Source organism: Megachile rotundata, chromosome 4 (genome assembly GCF_050947335.1).
Source record: "Megachile rotundata isolate GNS110a chromosome 4, iyMegRotu1, whole genome shotgun sequence".
In the NCBI taxonomy this organism is placed as follows: Eukaryota; Metazoa; Arthropoda; class Insecta; order Hymenoptera; family Megachilidae; genus Megachile; species Megachile rotundata.
The window spans coordinates 19,352,634-19,367,460 of NC_134986.1; the positions used below are offsets into that span (position 1 = coordinate 19,352,634).

The window sequence follows — 14,827 nt, forward strand, 5'->3', positions numbered from 1 at the left end:
TTCCGCTTCTTCGAATCCCTTTCCATTTTCGAGCGTCTTTCTCGCGAGTTGTCACTGCGACACGAATGTACAGTCGTGAGCAAATCTGGCTCACTCACGAAAAATATCGCCATCAAGTTTACTACCACTTTTAGGGACTTTTAAGGATTTGATGTGGGCATCTAAGGGATTTAGAATCGAACGATTTTTGCAGTCTAAGAATTTGGAGATCTGGAAATTGGAGCATTTAAAAATTTGAGGATTTTGGGGACGAGGAAATGTGAGCATTTGATATTTGGAAATCCAAGAATTTGGAAATTTGAAAATGTGTGAATGCAGAGACTTCAAAGTTTACACATGTCCCCTTACCTGAGAGAGTGCCATGTTGCACTCGAGTGTACGTCGTCGTCTCTATTATTCACGTACACAAGAGCATTGTGACACAGGATTATTCTGACTCTCGGACGGCCAAGAAACGAGAATACTAGGCGATGAATGCGATTCCGGAAGAATTGTTACGCTTGCACGACGACGAGCAAGTTGGCTGCATCATTATTGCTTTGGACGAGCGTTCAACTTTGGAACCAAACTTCGAGTCTGTTATTCAAATTCTGTAGATTTTACTGTATTCATAGTCTCTCGGATAATGGCTCGACGTTGTATAGCTACGTATCGTTTCAGAAACTGCAATTTCTAACGATAAGTGGTTAGGTTAGAAACACGGTGATCACGCATCTAATTGTCGTACATCTACCTGCATAGATAGCTTCCGCTCGGTCAAAGAAAATGAACACGTTCCTTCGTCGCTTGCTTTTCATTTCTTTCATGCGAGAGGATTTTGAACTTTCGGAATTGTGGGACTTTTGAGATTTCGGGACTTTGGAAGTTTGGAATCTTTTAAGTAAAGAATTTTTAGGACGCTGTCTTTAGCTCGTTGGAACTTTGAGAAATAATGCATAATACAAGCGGCTGTTATATGAATTTTGAAAACCCTGCAGTTGCACCATTCACGCCGTTCGTTGCATATATGCACGAAGTTTATTCGGGAATTTATCCCGAATCGCGAGCGATTAAACCGAGTTGCAGGTGCCGTTTTCTCTTGCTGTACCTCCTACTATTGAAAAGCTATCCATGGACGGAATTGTACACGACTCGTCTACGGAGCTGAATGGCTTCTGTTTTTATTCAGTAGCGCGTGGTACCACGAATAGAGTATTAATGGTAACGATCAATCAGACTTAGCATCCCACGATCGTTTCTCTGTGAAGCGTTTGCGTCGTTCGCGGTGGCTGGCCGCTTCCATCGCCTATAAATAAACTACTTCGTGTACCGCTCATTACATATATCGTTGATAGCCGAGCCCGAGACTGCGGCGTGGCAGATAATCGAGGAATCGTGATACACTGAAAAATAATGTCAAGTACAGGATTTATCGGTCGATCTGTTTTCCACGAATTCGCGCGTTGACTAAACAGGACATCCGTTCACGAGAGAACGAGCGGCGAGATTTTGTAGCTGGCAATTACACGCGCTCGAGGATCCACCTTTAACGGACGACGATGAATAGGCTTGGTCCGTGGGACGGAAGGTCTTCGACCTTAACCGCACCAAGAAAAATATTAGCGAACCAATACATTGGTTAAACGCACGTTCGACGATAAACACTGATAAACCGGAATAATGTATCATCGCTGGATAATCTTTGCAGAGGAAGTGGATACTCTTTTATGTACAGGATACTGGTTGCGTTCGCCATTTCTTTATTGAAGCGAGCAAAGAAGATTGAAACGTTTGATCTTTGACCGCGAATTAGATTTAAAATTCAGCTTTGGTGCAAACACGATCTAAATTTGTCACATTTGATCCGTAATTTGCGTCACGAGAATGAGTCGATGTTATAAGGTCAGGGGTTAAACAAGAAAAGCGTAGAACGACGAATGTGTGTCATAACGATTTCCATTTCCATGCGAACTAAAAATATGTCTTGTCTTATGTCGCTCTTTGCGCTTCGCAATTTTCACGTGGGCACGGGCACTTTTCCTCGGTGCGATTAATTCATAATAGCAAATTTGAATGGCTAATCGCAACATAAATGAACTGGGAGCTCATGAAATTCAAGAAACAGTCTCACGAACCGACCTTAATCTCCAGTCTGTCTATTTACATGTAAATGAACCACGATTTAAAACGAAGAATCTAATACACGATTATCTCACCTCTTACTTGCCGAGATTTACAATAATTGAGTCCTGATTCGCAAAAAAGGGTATCCGGTGTCTGAAAGAGAAAGTTTACCTCGACACACCGTGTGATAAGATCAGAAAATTAATAGCATACTCGGACCTCACTTGTCTTGGATTGTAACCATCTTTGATCCGTAGATAGGTGTTCTGAAATAACTGTGATGGTCCGAGCTACTTAGCGTGGGCGTTTAAACGTTTAGAATTAAAGCGGTATCGATACGATCGTTCTAAACCGTGTCTACTCAAATTGTCGCGCTAACTTCGATAACGCTTGATTCGCGTTCTCGTATCATCTTCAGCGACGATGAATGATAATAAACGTTGAATGTTGCCGGTGAATCTTCCTTCATTGTTAGAGATGAATCGTGATTAAGGGGGGCCCTTTGTACCGCAATACGTCCCTGTTCCGTCATTCTCCTCTCACTAGTCATTGGCGTAACTAAAATCTCTGTTCCCTATCTTTTTACCGATAATGTCCCATGGTGACTGAGAATTGAGGATTTGAGAAATTGGGGATATGAAAATTTGGACTTTCAGAAATAGCAAGTTTTAGAATTTCAGAATACGAGAAATTCTCTAAATTCCTAATACGAGATGTTGACCTACGTCTCCCAGCCCATGCAGATGGCTAATTGATATTTCGGAAGGGTCAAATTTGCCTTGATCCCTACTTGGCTGTGCCAACGATCAGAAGACAAGTTTACCCATTTACTCCGTTAACTTACGAGCGGCGATAGCGTGTTTCTTAACCTGGGACAACGTTCCGTGGAATTTGCGGGTATTCTCGACGCCCTATCGTGGATCCGTATTTCCTCGTGGCTGCGATACGATCGCAGTTTCGTGGCAACACTTGGCACGCTATCGGGGAGCTAAGAAACATTATCGTTCGGGGATTTCGAGGATGGTTGAAGCCTAGTTTGCATTGGCGCGGCGTACTGCACCAACGCGAAGCACGCTGTAGGGTGCAGAAGGTCTTTTTAGAAGTCGATCGGTCCAGAATAAACGTGATTTTATCGAAGATGGTCCGTTAATTAGGGAATCTTGTTCGATCAGGCTCGGCACTTGTCCGGACGATTTATGGTGCCTATTAAAAGCTCAAGAGCGAGGATCTGCCGTTGGTAGTCAAAATCGCGTGAAAAGTCTGGCGTCCTTGGAACATGTTGGATTTGCGCGTCATTCGTCGAGAGTATGCTAAAGGCATTTGAACGAACGCGGCTCGTCCTCGGAAGGTCACGGGTAAAGAAAGGGAAGAAAGTCGTGTTTGAATTTCGGCGTTTCATCGGACGAGTGTTGTTCGCGTTCGTTTCACGTACGACCTTTACAAAGAAACTCGAGGGTACCTAAATCTGGAGTATTTTTGCTGTACCTTGTCCCATTTGGCGGGAGTGAACGATCTAGAAGGGTGTGTTTCGAATCGTTTTGTGGTCCTTGAAAAGTCGTCAGTCGAAAAGTACACTCGGGTTAGCTAAGGGGAGAATAAAAGGGTAGTCTTCCCACAATTTACTCTCGATTTTGGGAATACATAAGAGAAATCTATCACAAATTTTTCTAGCCTCGAAAGAAGTCTAGATACAAGAGATTTCACGGTCTAGGTCCACGGTTGACCACAATAGTTCTCGAGTTCAAGCGGCCTGTCACCCTTCTGATCTGTTTAGGGTGCAAAATATATCACGTTACCCCAAAAAGATTGCTACGTTGTCCCCGCTCTAAAAATTGAAACGGTCCAAAGTCGTCTACCCGGTGTACGAGACTCGAGCAACATTTCTGTCTTTGGGGGTTAAGCATGCTATTTTTGAAAGACGTCCAAACGCATCGCGAACCGTGCATCTCTCCGGAGGATTATTCACTCGGGGTTGCATTAAAGACAGCGAAGGCGCATTTTCAACGTTTCTCTATCGCGCAGCAGCCTTGTACCGTGTATCCGTCAACGGTCTCGCGACTGTACTGGCAATTAGTCTTTCCTATGTTTCCCTTTCTTTTTTTTCTTTCGCGCGTTTAACTATGCACCACCTCGAGCATGTTGCGTGCACCCGTATGCACCGCACGAGCCGCCGACCCTAGAGACGTGCACGTACGTTCTCACAAGTTGGTTCAACGTGTACCGTCTGCTTATTAAATGCAGCCACCATGCTCTCGTGTTTCACCGGTTACTACTAGCTGTCCTATAAGCAACGATAAAAGAGTACGAGTATCGTCGTAGCGTATCAGCGAGTAGTTTGTTCAACCTGGTGAATCGCGTTGTTTCTCTTTGATTCATTTTCCTTTTAGTTTGTCTGTCCCAGTTTATTTACCGAAAGCCTTCCGTAGCTTTGAGTACGTGGATACTCGTGTCGATTGTTTTTTAAAAACAAAAACATTTTTAAAATTCGTGGTGTATTCTTATGAAGATGTAACTTGCAAGAAGCAAGTTAATAGAGATTAATAGGAAACATACTCGAAATATGTTTTGGCAGCAAACGTTTGCCTTTTGTCGCGAGCCACACCCTGTTTATATATAACACTCGATCGCTCTTTGCCAATATTTGAGCAACGCACGATAACTCCTTGTATCCACTTTAAAATATTATCGTTTGACATCGCTTGTTGGTTAGCAAGGGTCGTGGGCGTGGAAAGGGTATGAACTTTGCCAGTGGGTGGCAATATTCTCCAACGAAAATTAATACGATACGTCTAATTGTGAGAATCCACCCTAGAGTCAAGAATCCTAAGCTAGACTCTTTAATGCTCTTACTATTTATAGCTTCGTAAAGAACGAAAATATTTAGGTGTTCCGTCTCCGGTGACTAATCCTGTATATCACGAGACAAATTTCTCTTTCCGTTGGTTGCTGTCTGTCTGTTCGTCACCCTATCCTCTTTGTCTGTCACCCTCTGGTCCCTCGGTCTGTCTCGCTCGCTCTTTCAAGTTGCGTGAGTGTATATACAGAGAAATTCAGGATCAATAGGGTGCATGGTAGGAAAGCAAAACCACCCCAACGCGATTTCGTGACTCATAATACACACTTGTTCGAGTCCGCAGGCTTTCGTTCTCGCTCGCGTGTCTCTTTGTTTTATAAACTATTTTTACAGCGTTCTTTCTGCCCGCCTTTTTCATTTTTCGTTTTTACTTCCTCTCGCGATAGCACGTAATTCGCTTGCCCTCCGCTATTGATTTTCCTACGATGTTCGTCTTTCCCGCTTTTCCCGGCGATACAGCGCTGGTTCACCGTGAATTAATTAACGTCGGTTCATCCGAGCAAAGGTTTTTATCCTCCGTTTGCTGAAACGCGTGTCTTTGATGGCGAGCGGCCGCGTTCGTGCGACCAAGACACCTAATTAATTAGAAAGAATGACGACACATACTTTGCACACCTTGGTCGATTCGCGTGTGCGTTACAAAAGCTTTTGTAACGTGGCAACAGCTACTTTCACGTCGATTAGGATTTGAGACGGTGATAGGTGTGTCAGGAATAAAATATAAAGGAATTAGAGCGATTCGATAGCAAATCGCAGCAGGTGAGACTGATCTCTAACTAAATTGTTTGCAATTTAACGAGTTTAGTGCTGAATACAAGTTATTTCGTGATCGGTATTTAGGATAGTAGGTAACGAATGTATGGAGGTAAGCGTTTAAAAAAGGCGAACGAATTGTGCGATAAAGAGCATAGAGTATTTGTCGCTTCTTCTATGGCCACGTAGTGTACTATACACAGCATTAATGTATGTAAATACCGATATAGAAGAATGACCATCAAACTCATAAGTTATATATCGATTTGAACCACGAAGCAAAACCGTGTAATAAAATTTGAAAAATGAACCGAAACGCTCGAGAGTTGCATCGAAGCGTTTCACTCGCGGTGTCCCGAATATTTGGACCAATTCGAAAGCCTGAAAGTTCGGCCGTCATGGCAGTAAGGTAAAAGCAAGAAGAAAGTAGCGGATAAAGGCGGCAGGTGCTCCGGCAAAGGGTACCTGCCATACGCGTGCATAATGGAAAGCTTGGAACCGATCTCCGGGGACGAACAAACCCGACCTGAATGGTCTGCGCCTGGCAAGGTTAGGTCGACGTACAAGTGCAGCTCTTTGAAAAAAGAGAAAAAGGTCGAACCAGGGTGAGTCATAGGGTGGCTTAGTGTGTGCGTTTTCCATCTATCGACCTGCGGCACAGAATACGCTGGATTGGTCGGAAGGGAAACTCGTCGAGGCCGATTCATCGTGCAAACCGGGGACTTTGCACGCCTGGAAATCGATTCTGGATAATGGACTATAATTTCATTCGCATCTCGCCGACTGATAATCGAATAGCTTCGACTACAATGACGAGGCTTTCTTGATTCGCCGTGCAGACCTTCATAAACTGATAAGTAGTTTGTCTACACCCGTCTCGTTCAATTTATCTCTGCTGCAAATAGATAATTTATCCGATCGAGTGTTTCTCGAAAATATGTTGATTGCTTTCGAATACAAAAAATTAATTTGGATGCTTTCGAAAACTGTTACGGTCCGAAGACTCGAGTAAATTTGAAGGGTAATTAAAACTGGATAGCAGTGAACTAGGTAACGAAACAGAATCGGTCGACTATATTAACGATCTAATTAGTCTAGAATTTCCGTTAAAGAACTTATCGCAAGTGCGATACGATTTTTTAAATTGTTGCTTGTTTCTCGTATCGTATCGCGAGCGTAATATCCTAACTCGAACGTTAACCGTTTCTTTCAGACCGATTTACGTAACATTCGTGTTTTCTCGGACAAACTGAAAGGCTTAACGCGTTAATCGAATAATTAGACGGTCGATATCCGAGTTACGTGAAAATAAAATCACCGCTCGGTCGAGATACGGACAAAGTGGATCGACGAGGAAAAGAGGTAAAATGGTAGGTTTTCCTGTTCCTTACGTTCGAAAGTCGGAGTTCGACTACCACCTGTGTTACCAGTTCTCCGTTATTTTAGTCTGAAATTGGCCGGTCACGAGGCAACCGCTTCACAGTTATCACAATGAGAAAGTCACGACTAACCGTTTGGGAAAAATATATTTCCCGGGAAATCGTTCTTCGGATCCGTGATCGGCTGCCGACTACGTCGATATCCAGTTTGGCCGTGTATCGATGCACGCATAATATCGTATCACAAGCTGTGTATCGTTATTCATACACGTATCATGTTATACCTAGTTTGATTAGCTTGCATCTTGCTGTTTCTATTTGCGACGATAAAATGAGGTTGTCGCGAATCTGCGTTACAAAACCTTCCTTTCGTTTTATGTATCCTGGTATATAATTTTACAGCGACAACGAAATCCGTCTTCCAATACGATATCGATGCACCTGTTTTATGCCGTTTATTCCGATAAAGAATACTAATTCGAAATCTTCTATAATCGAGCTGAACGATCAAGAGAAAAAGTAACGATCACAAAAAGAAAGATTTAGCGACAGTAAAGTAGAAAACGAGATCGTACATCATACATAGTGGCACGGTGTTAGAAAGAATCATTAACGTCGATTAATTAAACCCGAAACGTATGATTTGATGACTGGCAGCTTTTTCCTACGTTTTCCATATTTCACTGTCGAACCATAAAAGTTAATTACTTTAATGCGTTCGAAGAGATGTCTGGCGCGCAAATACGCCACGCACGCGTGACATCGATGCGTCACGAGATCCTCTCGTAGTTTTTTTGCTGCACCGTGTTTGCTAGGTGGATCTCGAGAAAGGAAAGAGCCGGTGATCGAGCAGGTAACACACGCATCCTCTGGTCCCCTGTTTGAACAATCGATGCGTGGCCCTTGAATGGTTACTGGTTGGAAATGAAAGTAACGCGTTTCGAATGCCGGAGCAATAGGCGACACGATCGGTTTCTCTCTGTCTTTTCCACTCTCTTTCTCTGAACACGATCCAGGTAAACGTTGGAGCGGTAGCTCGACTTGTCCTTAAGCCGTGGCTAAATGTTGAAAGACAGGATCGTCCTTGAACGATAAAGCTCGCATTCCGTGACTCGGCTAATGTCGGAGTTGCTCCAAGTTTTCCCAGAACCTTGGGTATTCTCGGTATCCTGGCGCTACGTCGACGTTCGGTTAATAATACGACGAAAAAAAGAGTACGGTACCAAAGGAACGAGAACACGATATCCCGTGTAAACCATATGTTCTCTCGGCATGAATGAATCGGAGTACCGATTAATCGGGTCACGCTCTCATAGACGTCGAGAGCTTATCTACGTTGGCCATTCATCGGACTTGGTCAAAATCGTGAATGAAAATTCGTGGATGAAAGAAGGAGAGCGAAAGTTTGGGCTGCGACGACGCGGCGCACCGTGCGATTTCTAAGCCCGATAAATGACCAGGAACCTATGGCGGTTCCTGGGCCGTCGACCAGTTAGAAGAGTTGCCACGTTGCGGTAACAGAGTCCAGTTTCACTTTTCGTGCCGAGCCGCTAAACGGTCAGAAATCTTTCTACCGGCTAGCGTGTGCAGCCTTGCGAAATCCCTCATTGTCCCGAGGAGGGCGGCCAGTGTATGTGTGCCAACGGAGGTTTTCTCAGTCGACGACCGAGCGCCGTTCGGCCGTGTCTGCGAAGAAAAATTTTCTCTATTGCTTGCAGACGGCCGAGAGAAATGTTGCCGACGAGACGCGACGCGCGTCTTGCTATGGAAATTATGCACGCTCGTTTTCTTGCTTCCAAGAGAAATTATCGCTATTTGTTTTAACGCGTTCGCTACGCAGAGTGGGCCGGTAACGTCCAAGTATCGATATCTGAATACTCGATGTCGCGTATCCTGAATTTCCAAATTTCTTTTACAGTGAATTGTAGGTCATTGTTCTTGCCGTTATGATGAGATACTACTACTCCACCTAATTACGCCGAAGTCGATATTTAAACTGCACTCCAGCTACAAGATAAGCTCTGTGAACTCAGAGAAATTAGTTTACTCCCTTTGTTTTTCGATCTGATTGAACCGCTGTAAACAATTGTTCTCCCACGCCGAAGATACGTGAGAAGCGAAGTGCAATTTTTGCGCTTTGAAAATTATAATCTATTCTGATCGCTATTCTGTCCCGCCGTGTGACGAGCGCTAATCGAATACGCGATATCGTACAAGCGGATATTAAACGTCAAGCACGTCTAATTTTACCTGTTCCCTTTTGTTACAGGACCAGTTCGAGAATCTGTCCCTGCACACGCAAAAAGGGATAGAATTCCTCGAAAGGTATGGCCACTTCATTCGTGATCGATGCGCTATCGAAGTGGAATACGCTGCAAAACTCAGGTAAGAAACATGAGTCTATTATTCCGTTCTGAACGGATTATGCCTAGCTACTATCACGTGTTCATCGATGCACTCGTTTTTATCCGAGCCTTGACGCATACGCGGCCTTTCTTTTTCTACATAAATTAACAACAGGGGAGTATCCGAGGTTAACGATTTCAATAGGACATCCTGTATAATGAACGTGTCTCACGCACCCTATAGAGTTCACGGACACAAGATGTAGCCAGTAATATTGTATTAAAGGGACCCCTTGTTTGTTCCGTGAATGCCGTCTACTGTTGCACACTTTTGTCCTACCGGGTGTCTCAGAACCAGCTCATTTCCTTCCTTCGAATTAATGGAATAATAAAATACTTCTACTAAATAATTATCGTTAACTGTTTTATCTTTTTAATTGGGAGGATATTCTTCGAATCTAGAAAAGTATGATATTCCATGGAAACGGTAATAAAGTGTCTTTACGTGGACCATATTAAGTTTGCTGAGACCTTAAGAGGATGATTTTAAGTTATACTTAAGAACTATTATGACAGCAATTTGAAATAAATAATGCACGCTATAAATTTTATTTAAGCAATTAAAATCCGAAGAAAACTTTGAATCGCAATTTGAAATAGGAAATAGAAGCGTTATAAATCCCTAATAATCCACATTGACTGTTTCAATCACTGCCAATCACCGTGTTAAGCGTTCTTTAATCGCGTCCTATCGCTCGCTTTAATCAAAGCAGGAAGCGTATCGGAAACGATACAAGGGCGTCTACTCGATTTCTTTCGAATCATAGATTTAATTGGCACGGATGTTATCGTTGTCCCTTAATCAGTTCGCGCGTGTAAAACTAGAGAATCGTTTCGCGTGCTCGTCGCACACATCTATCCCCTGGCACGTTCGTTTCGTTGCATATAAATTATCACGAGCACGTTCCTCGCCTTAATGCGTCGTAATTTCAGCGATACATGCCCGCGTTACTTGTACAAATGCAGTACCGTTTGCCGTGTGGCAATTTTCCTCGATGCACCGTTCATTTCCATCAAAAACGGTCTAACGACTACGAATCACGGTGTTCTTTAAATCCGGAACGTTTCATTCGATCGCGTTCCTCGATCGTTTGCGAAATTTTCAAATAAACATAGAACGATAATTATTTACGATACAGCTTTCCTTTTCTGTTTCTTCTTTTAATTATAGAAAATTTCTGTTATTCATATTTTGAGGAAATCTCTCTGATAATAGAAAATTCCTATTATTCCTATTTCAATAATAAGGAATTCCTGTTATTCCTGTTATTTCCGTTTCGATAATAGGACATTTCTATCTAAAACGTAAATAATAATTTAAAGTGAAATTATATATAATATTCGAAGGAGAAAAGTTGTAAAAAAATATCAATGAAAATTAACTCGAAGCACAGCCGTAATTTTTGGACAGCAACCCAGACCTAGAAAGAGGAATTCAAGTTGACTCGAAAATAGCTTTTCCAATCGGACACGCACACTGTCTACTTACTTGGACTTGCTTGTTGTGGCTTACGGCGTTCACGGATCTTGGTATTTTAGAAATCGATGCTCGTTTTCACGAACGTTTTCCGGTTTCGGAGCACGTTAAGGCCAGTTAACGTATGGTTGATCTGGTATCAAGGACACGTCAACTTCCGGATAATAGTGCATTTCGCAGTCGACACACATTTATAGTTCGATCCTCGTGGCAATCCCTGACGTTCAAATTAGAATTACTTGGCCGCTATTATTTTCTTGCCACGCGAATGACTAAACTCAATTCGTGCAATGAATTCCAAGGAACGTTTAACGCTACACGGATTTCAGATTTCCTCTTTTAAATTGAACACGTTGTTCACTGTTCAAATTCCTTCCTAGAACCTATGTTACTGAGAAACTAAGATATAGAGCAGATTGAAGATTGAAGATTATTTAAACGCGAAGATTATTAAAGAAGTAATGAAAGTACATTATTTTGACAAAAATCAGACAATTATTACTCGTAACCTAATTTCGCGTCCCGCAGAATTTCTTCTGCAATTTTAGCTGCGTTACTAATAAGCGGAACCCGCAAGATAATCTGAAACCGCAGAAAAAGAAGACTCATCGTTTAAACCTAGATTTTTCTTTAGCTTTATAAGAATTGTCTTCTCAGTATTAGGTCACGTTAGAATTTCCAGCATATACCGTTTCCGGAGGATCATTGGTTGCACGTGCATCGGTAATCTTGTTTCATTTCTGATTGCAGACGTCTTGTGAAGAGCTATCAACCTAAGAAGAAAGAGGAGGAGGATTATCAGTAAGTATGAGCCAACTTAGAAGCGTCATACCGGATCCACGCTCCGTAGTAATGTTTCCGACATGAATAATACGTCAAAATAATTCCTATTTCAAAATATCTGCGCGGTTCTTACTTTCTGTATAACATTTTTATTCTTTAATGTGCAGTTTATTGCTTACTTAACCCTAAGGAGCTAACGAATAGATTTCAAAATATCACGAACTATTGGGTACGCTTAGGAAACTAGGGGAAGAAAGTCATTATAGTTATGGTTTCTTTCGATTAAAGGGAAGATAACCTCTTGCATTTAACTGGGGGGAGAAACCATTATACGCCGCAGTGGTCGCATACAAGGTTTTCTTCGGTTAGGGGATAGAGTGGAATATGCATAAACGAATACCTTCATAACTGTCCCTATTACCAAATGAAAAGTTGTACATTCAGAAGTCCCACCACGCTTTGCCTGAACATAAACAATCGAGTCTACCTATGCACAAAATTGCACACGAAACACATCTTTCCGAATCTTTTATGTCCTAATGAACAAGTAAGAAACTGTGTCGGAGATTACTTGAGAATAGAGTTTTTCAATAAACAGGGGGTTAATATTTCACGCGAGACGTGACGGGAAACAGTAGCTATTCTGTTATCTGAGAGCGTGGGTGGGTTGCTTTATAAGTTCACTAACTCGCTCGGTTAGTGGCTGCAAGCTCGCTGCTTTTTTTCTCGTCTGATCCGTCGTGTTCGTTCGTTTCAATAGGAGATTTCAGATCTCCCGTTCGCATCGTTAGATCCAGAACGACCTATCGACGTATCGAAATCTGTTTGGCCTGCAGGTACAGTCCTTGTCGAGCGTTCAAGATGGAGCTGAACGAGGTGAACGATCAGGCGGGACAGAGGGAAGTGATCGCGGAGAATCTGCAAGCGAATGTATTGAGAGAGTTAAATATACTTGTGAAAGACTTCAAAGAGGATCGCAAGAAGCATCTTCAGGAAGGTGCCAGATTGATGGCGACCTTGACGGGTCAGATTGGGAATCTGGAACGAGCTAGGAAGGCGTACGAGAAAGCTTTCCGTGAGGCGGAAAGAGCGGTCGAGAATTATCAGAGGGCAGATGCTGATCTGCACCTATCACGGGCGGAAGTAGGTGGATTCTTTTTTAATGGCGGAACTGCTACTAATATATAACGTGACTGATATTTAACGTTTTATGGTGTTAGCTATTTACTTGAATCTAACACAGGAGAAGAAACGTCGATAAAATGTGGTAGAACCTATGAACTTTACGAGATTTATTTACACCCCAGGTGGAGAAGCAGAGGATGAACATGACTTTAAAGACTCAGCAAAGTGAAGAGGCCAAGACCGAGTACGCGAACCAGTTACAGAAAACAAACGATATGCAGACACAGCATTACCACACGGCCATGCCAGAAGTATTTCAGCACCTTCAGGTATTGTTTGATCACAACCTATAATATTATCTAGGAAACATTTTAACCCTTTGGCTGAGACCACCATGGACTTCAATAGTCGATGTTTCTATTAACTACTACATTATTACATTCTAGGATAACGTGAAGAATGTTGCACCTTTCACATTTGTAATATTACACACTAGGGTCTTAACGTATTTTACACTTCACGTTGACTAGTAGTATTGTCAATGTAACTAGCGCAGAAACACTAGTGGCCTTGCTAATTTAATTATAGTAGGTAGAGTACACCAGTACTAGCAACGCTACCAATGTAACTACTACAAATACCGTTTCCATTGCATTAGTAGAAACGAATACCTCGGAGAAGTCCATGAATTTTCAGTTAAAGGGTTAATTTTCGTTCAATCAAACTAACTGTTTCTCGTATTTCAGGAGCTCGACGAAAAGAGAATAAAGAATATGCGAAACTACATGTTGAAGTCGGTGGAGATAGAACGAGCAGTAGCGCCGATAATTGCTCAATGTTTAGACGGTATCGAGAAAGCAGCGAACGAGATTAACGAGAAGGAAGATACATTGTTGGTGATCGAACGTTACAAGAGCGGTTTCCAACCTCCAGGAGACTTCCCGTTCGAAGATCTTTCCGTGGCCAAAACGTACGATAGTAATAGTCAGTTATCGCAACCGGTGATGCAGCCTATACACAATCACCATCTCACGGTAAAGGGTACCGTTTCCGGTGGTAAAATTAAGAAGAGGGTCGGTCTATTCGGCATATTCAGTAGCAATAAGGTAATTGTTGTTCGATGCATTCCACGAATGTAGATCTTTACTTTGTGTCCGGAAATATGATTGTGACTCGAGCGTGTGCTCACGTTTTCTTCTTTGTTTTACCCCAAGAGTGTCAGAGCAGCGATAGTATGACACAAAAACTAGTTACGAGATGCACGAAACCCTTTATTCTTCTATTTTTTTAATATCGTTTCGTCAGCAGGCCTGTAATATGCACACAGATTTTTTTCTAACCCTTTTGCTATTAAGGATTATAGTCGTTCGTGTAAAAGATAAATCGAAACAAAAATAGACTAGTAAATTATAATATACTTATTGAATTAAAATGTGTATCGAAATAAATTATGTAGTTTTATGCGGAAGAAGTATGTACAATTCTATACAGTGATGTCTTTTCTTAGCTCACCAATGTAGCGTTAGCATCTAATATTTTTCTGTACAATTGCTGAGAGAAGGCATCATTGTTCCCAACTGTACAGACCCGCTTTTCAGCTACAGTTTATTCTAGCAAAAGGGTTATGGCATGAACGATTCGTATCTTTCAAGCGATTATTTTGTCAATTATATTTTTAAATAGTAGTACGGAGTAGTTTTGTGAAGATCGAAAAGAAAGTAAATTGTTCGATCGATTCGGTTAAATATATTTTGCAACAGCAATGCAAGCATAACTTATCTGTCTTCTGTACTTTTTATTAATTTTGGTGGATGGTTCGATCTGTCTGTGGTCTCTTGTTTCCAAACACCCGTGGACTATGAATTTGGATACTGTTGTACTTAGTAAGTACAGTATGAAATTGCTTGCTCGCCTGCCATTTGTGTAACACCAAGCATTTTATTGTTTC

At 42.1% G+C, this 14,827-nt stretch overlaps 1 protein-coding gene across 7 annotated transcripts in view; it reads left to right on the forward strand.

The window, feature by feature from the left end:
- The window catches only part of Cip4 (formin-binding protein 1-like Cip4), a 33,560-nt gene that overhangs the window by 14,523 nt on the left and 4,210 nt on the right, over positions 1-14,827 (forward strand). For 6 of the 7 annotated variants that reach the window (XM_003699880.3, XM_076531120.1, XM_076531122.1 and 3 more), the window contains exons 2-6: positions 9,359-9,474; positions 11,722-11,772; positions 12,591-12,897; positions 13,062-13,208; positions 13,626-13,985. In XM_003699880.3, coding sequence (XP_003699928.2) covers positions 9,359-9,474; positions 11,722-11,772; positions 12,591-12,897; positions 13,062-13,208; positions 13,626-13,985 — 981 coding nt within the window. Of the gene's footprint in view, positions 1-9,358; positions 9,475-11,721; positions 11,773-12,514; positions 12,898-13,061; positions 13,209-13,625; positions 13,986-14,827 lie in introns of those variants that run through there. The other variant, XM_012290785.2, reaches the window with a different exon arrangement.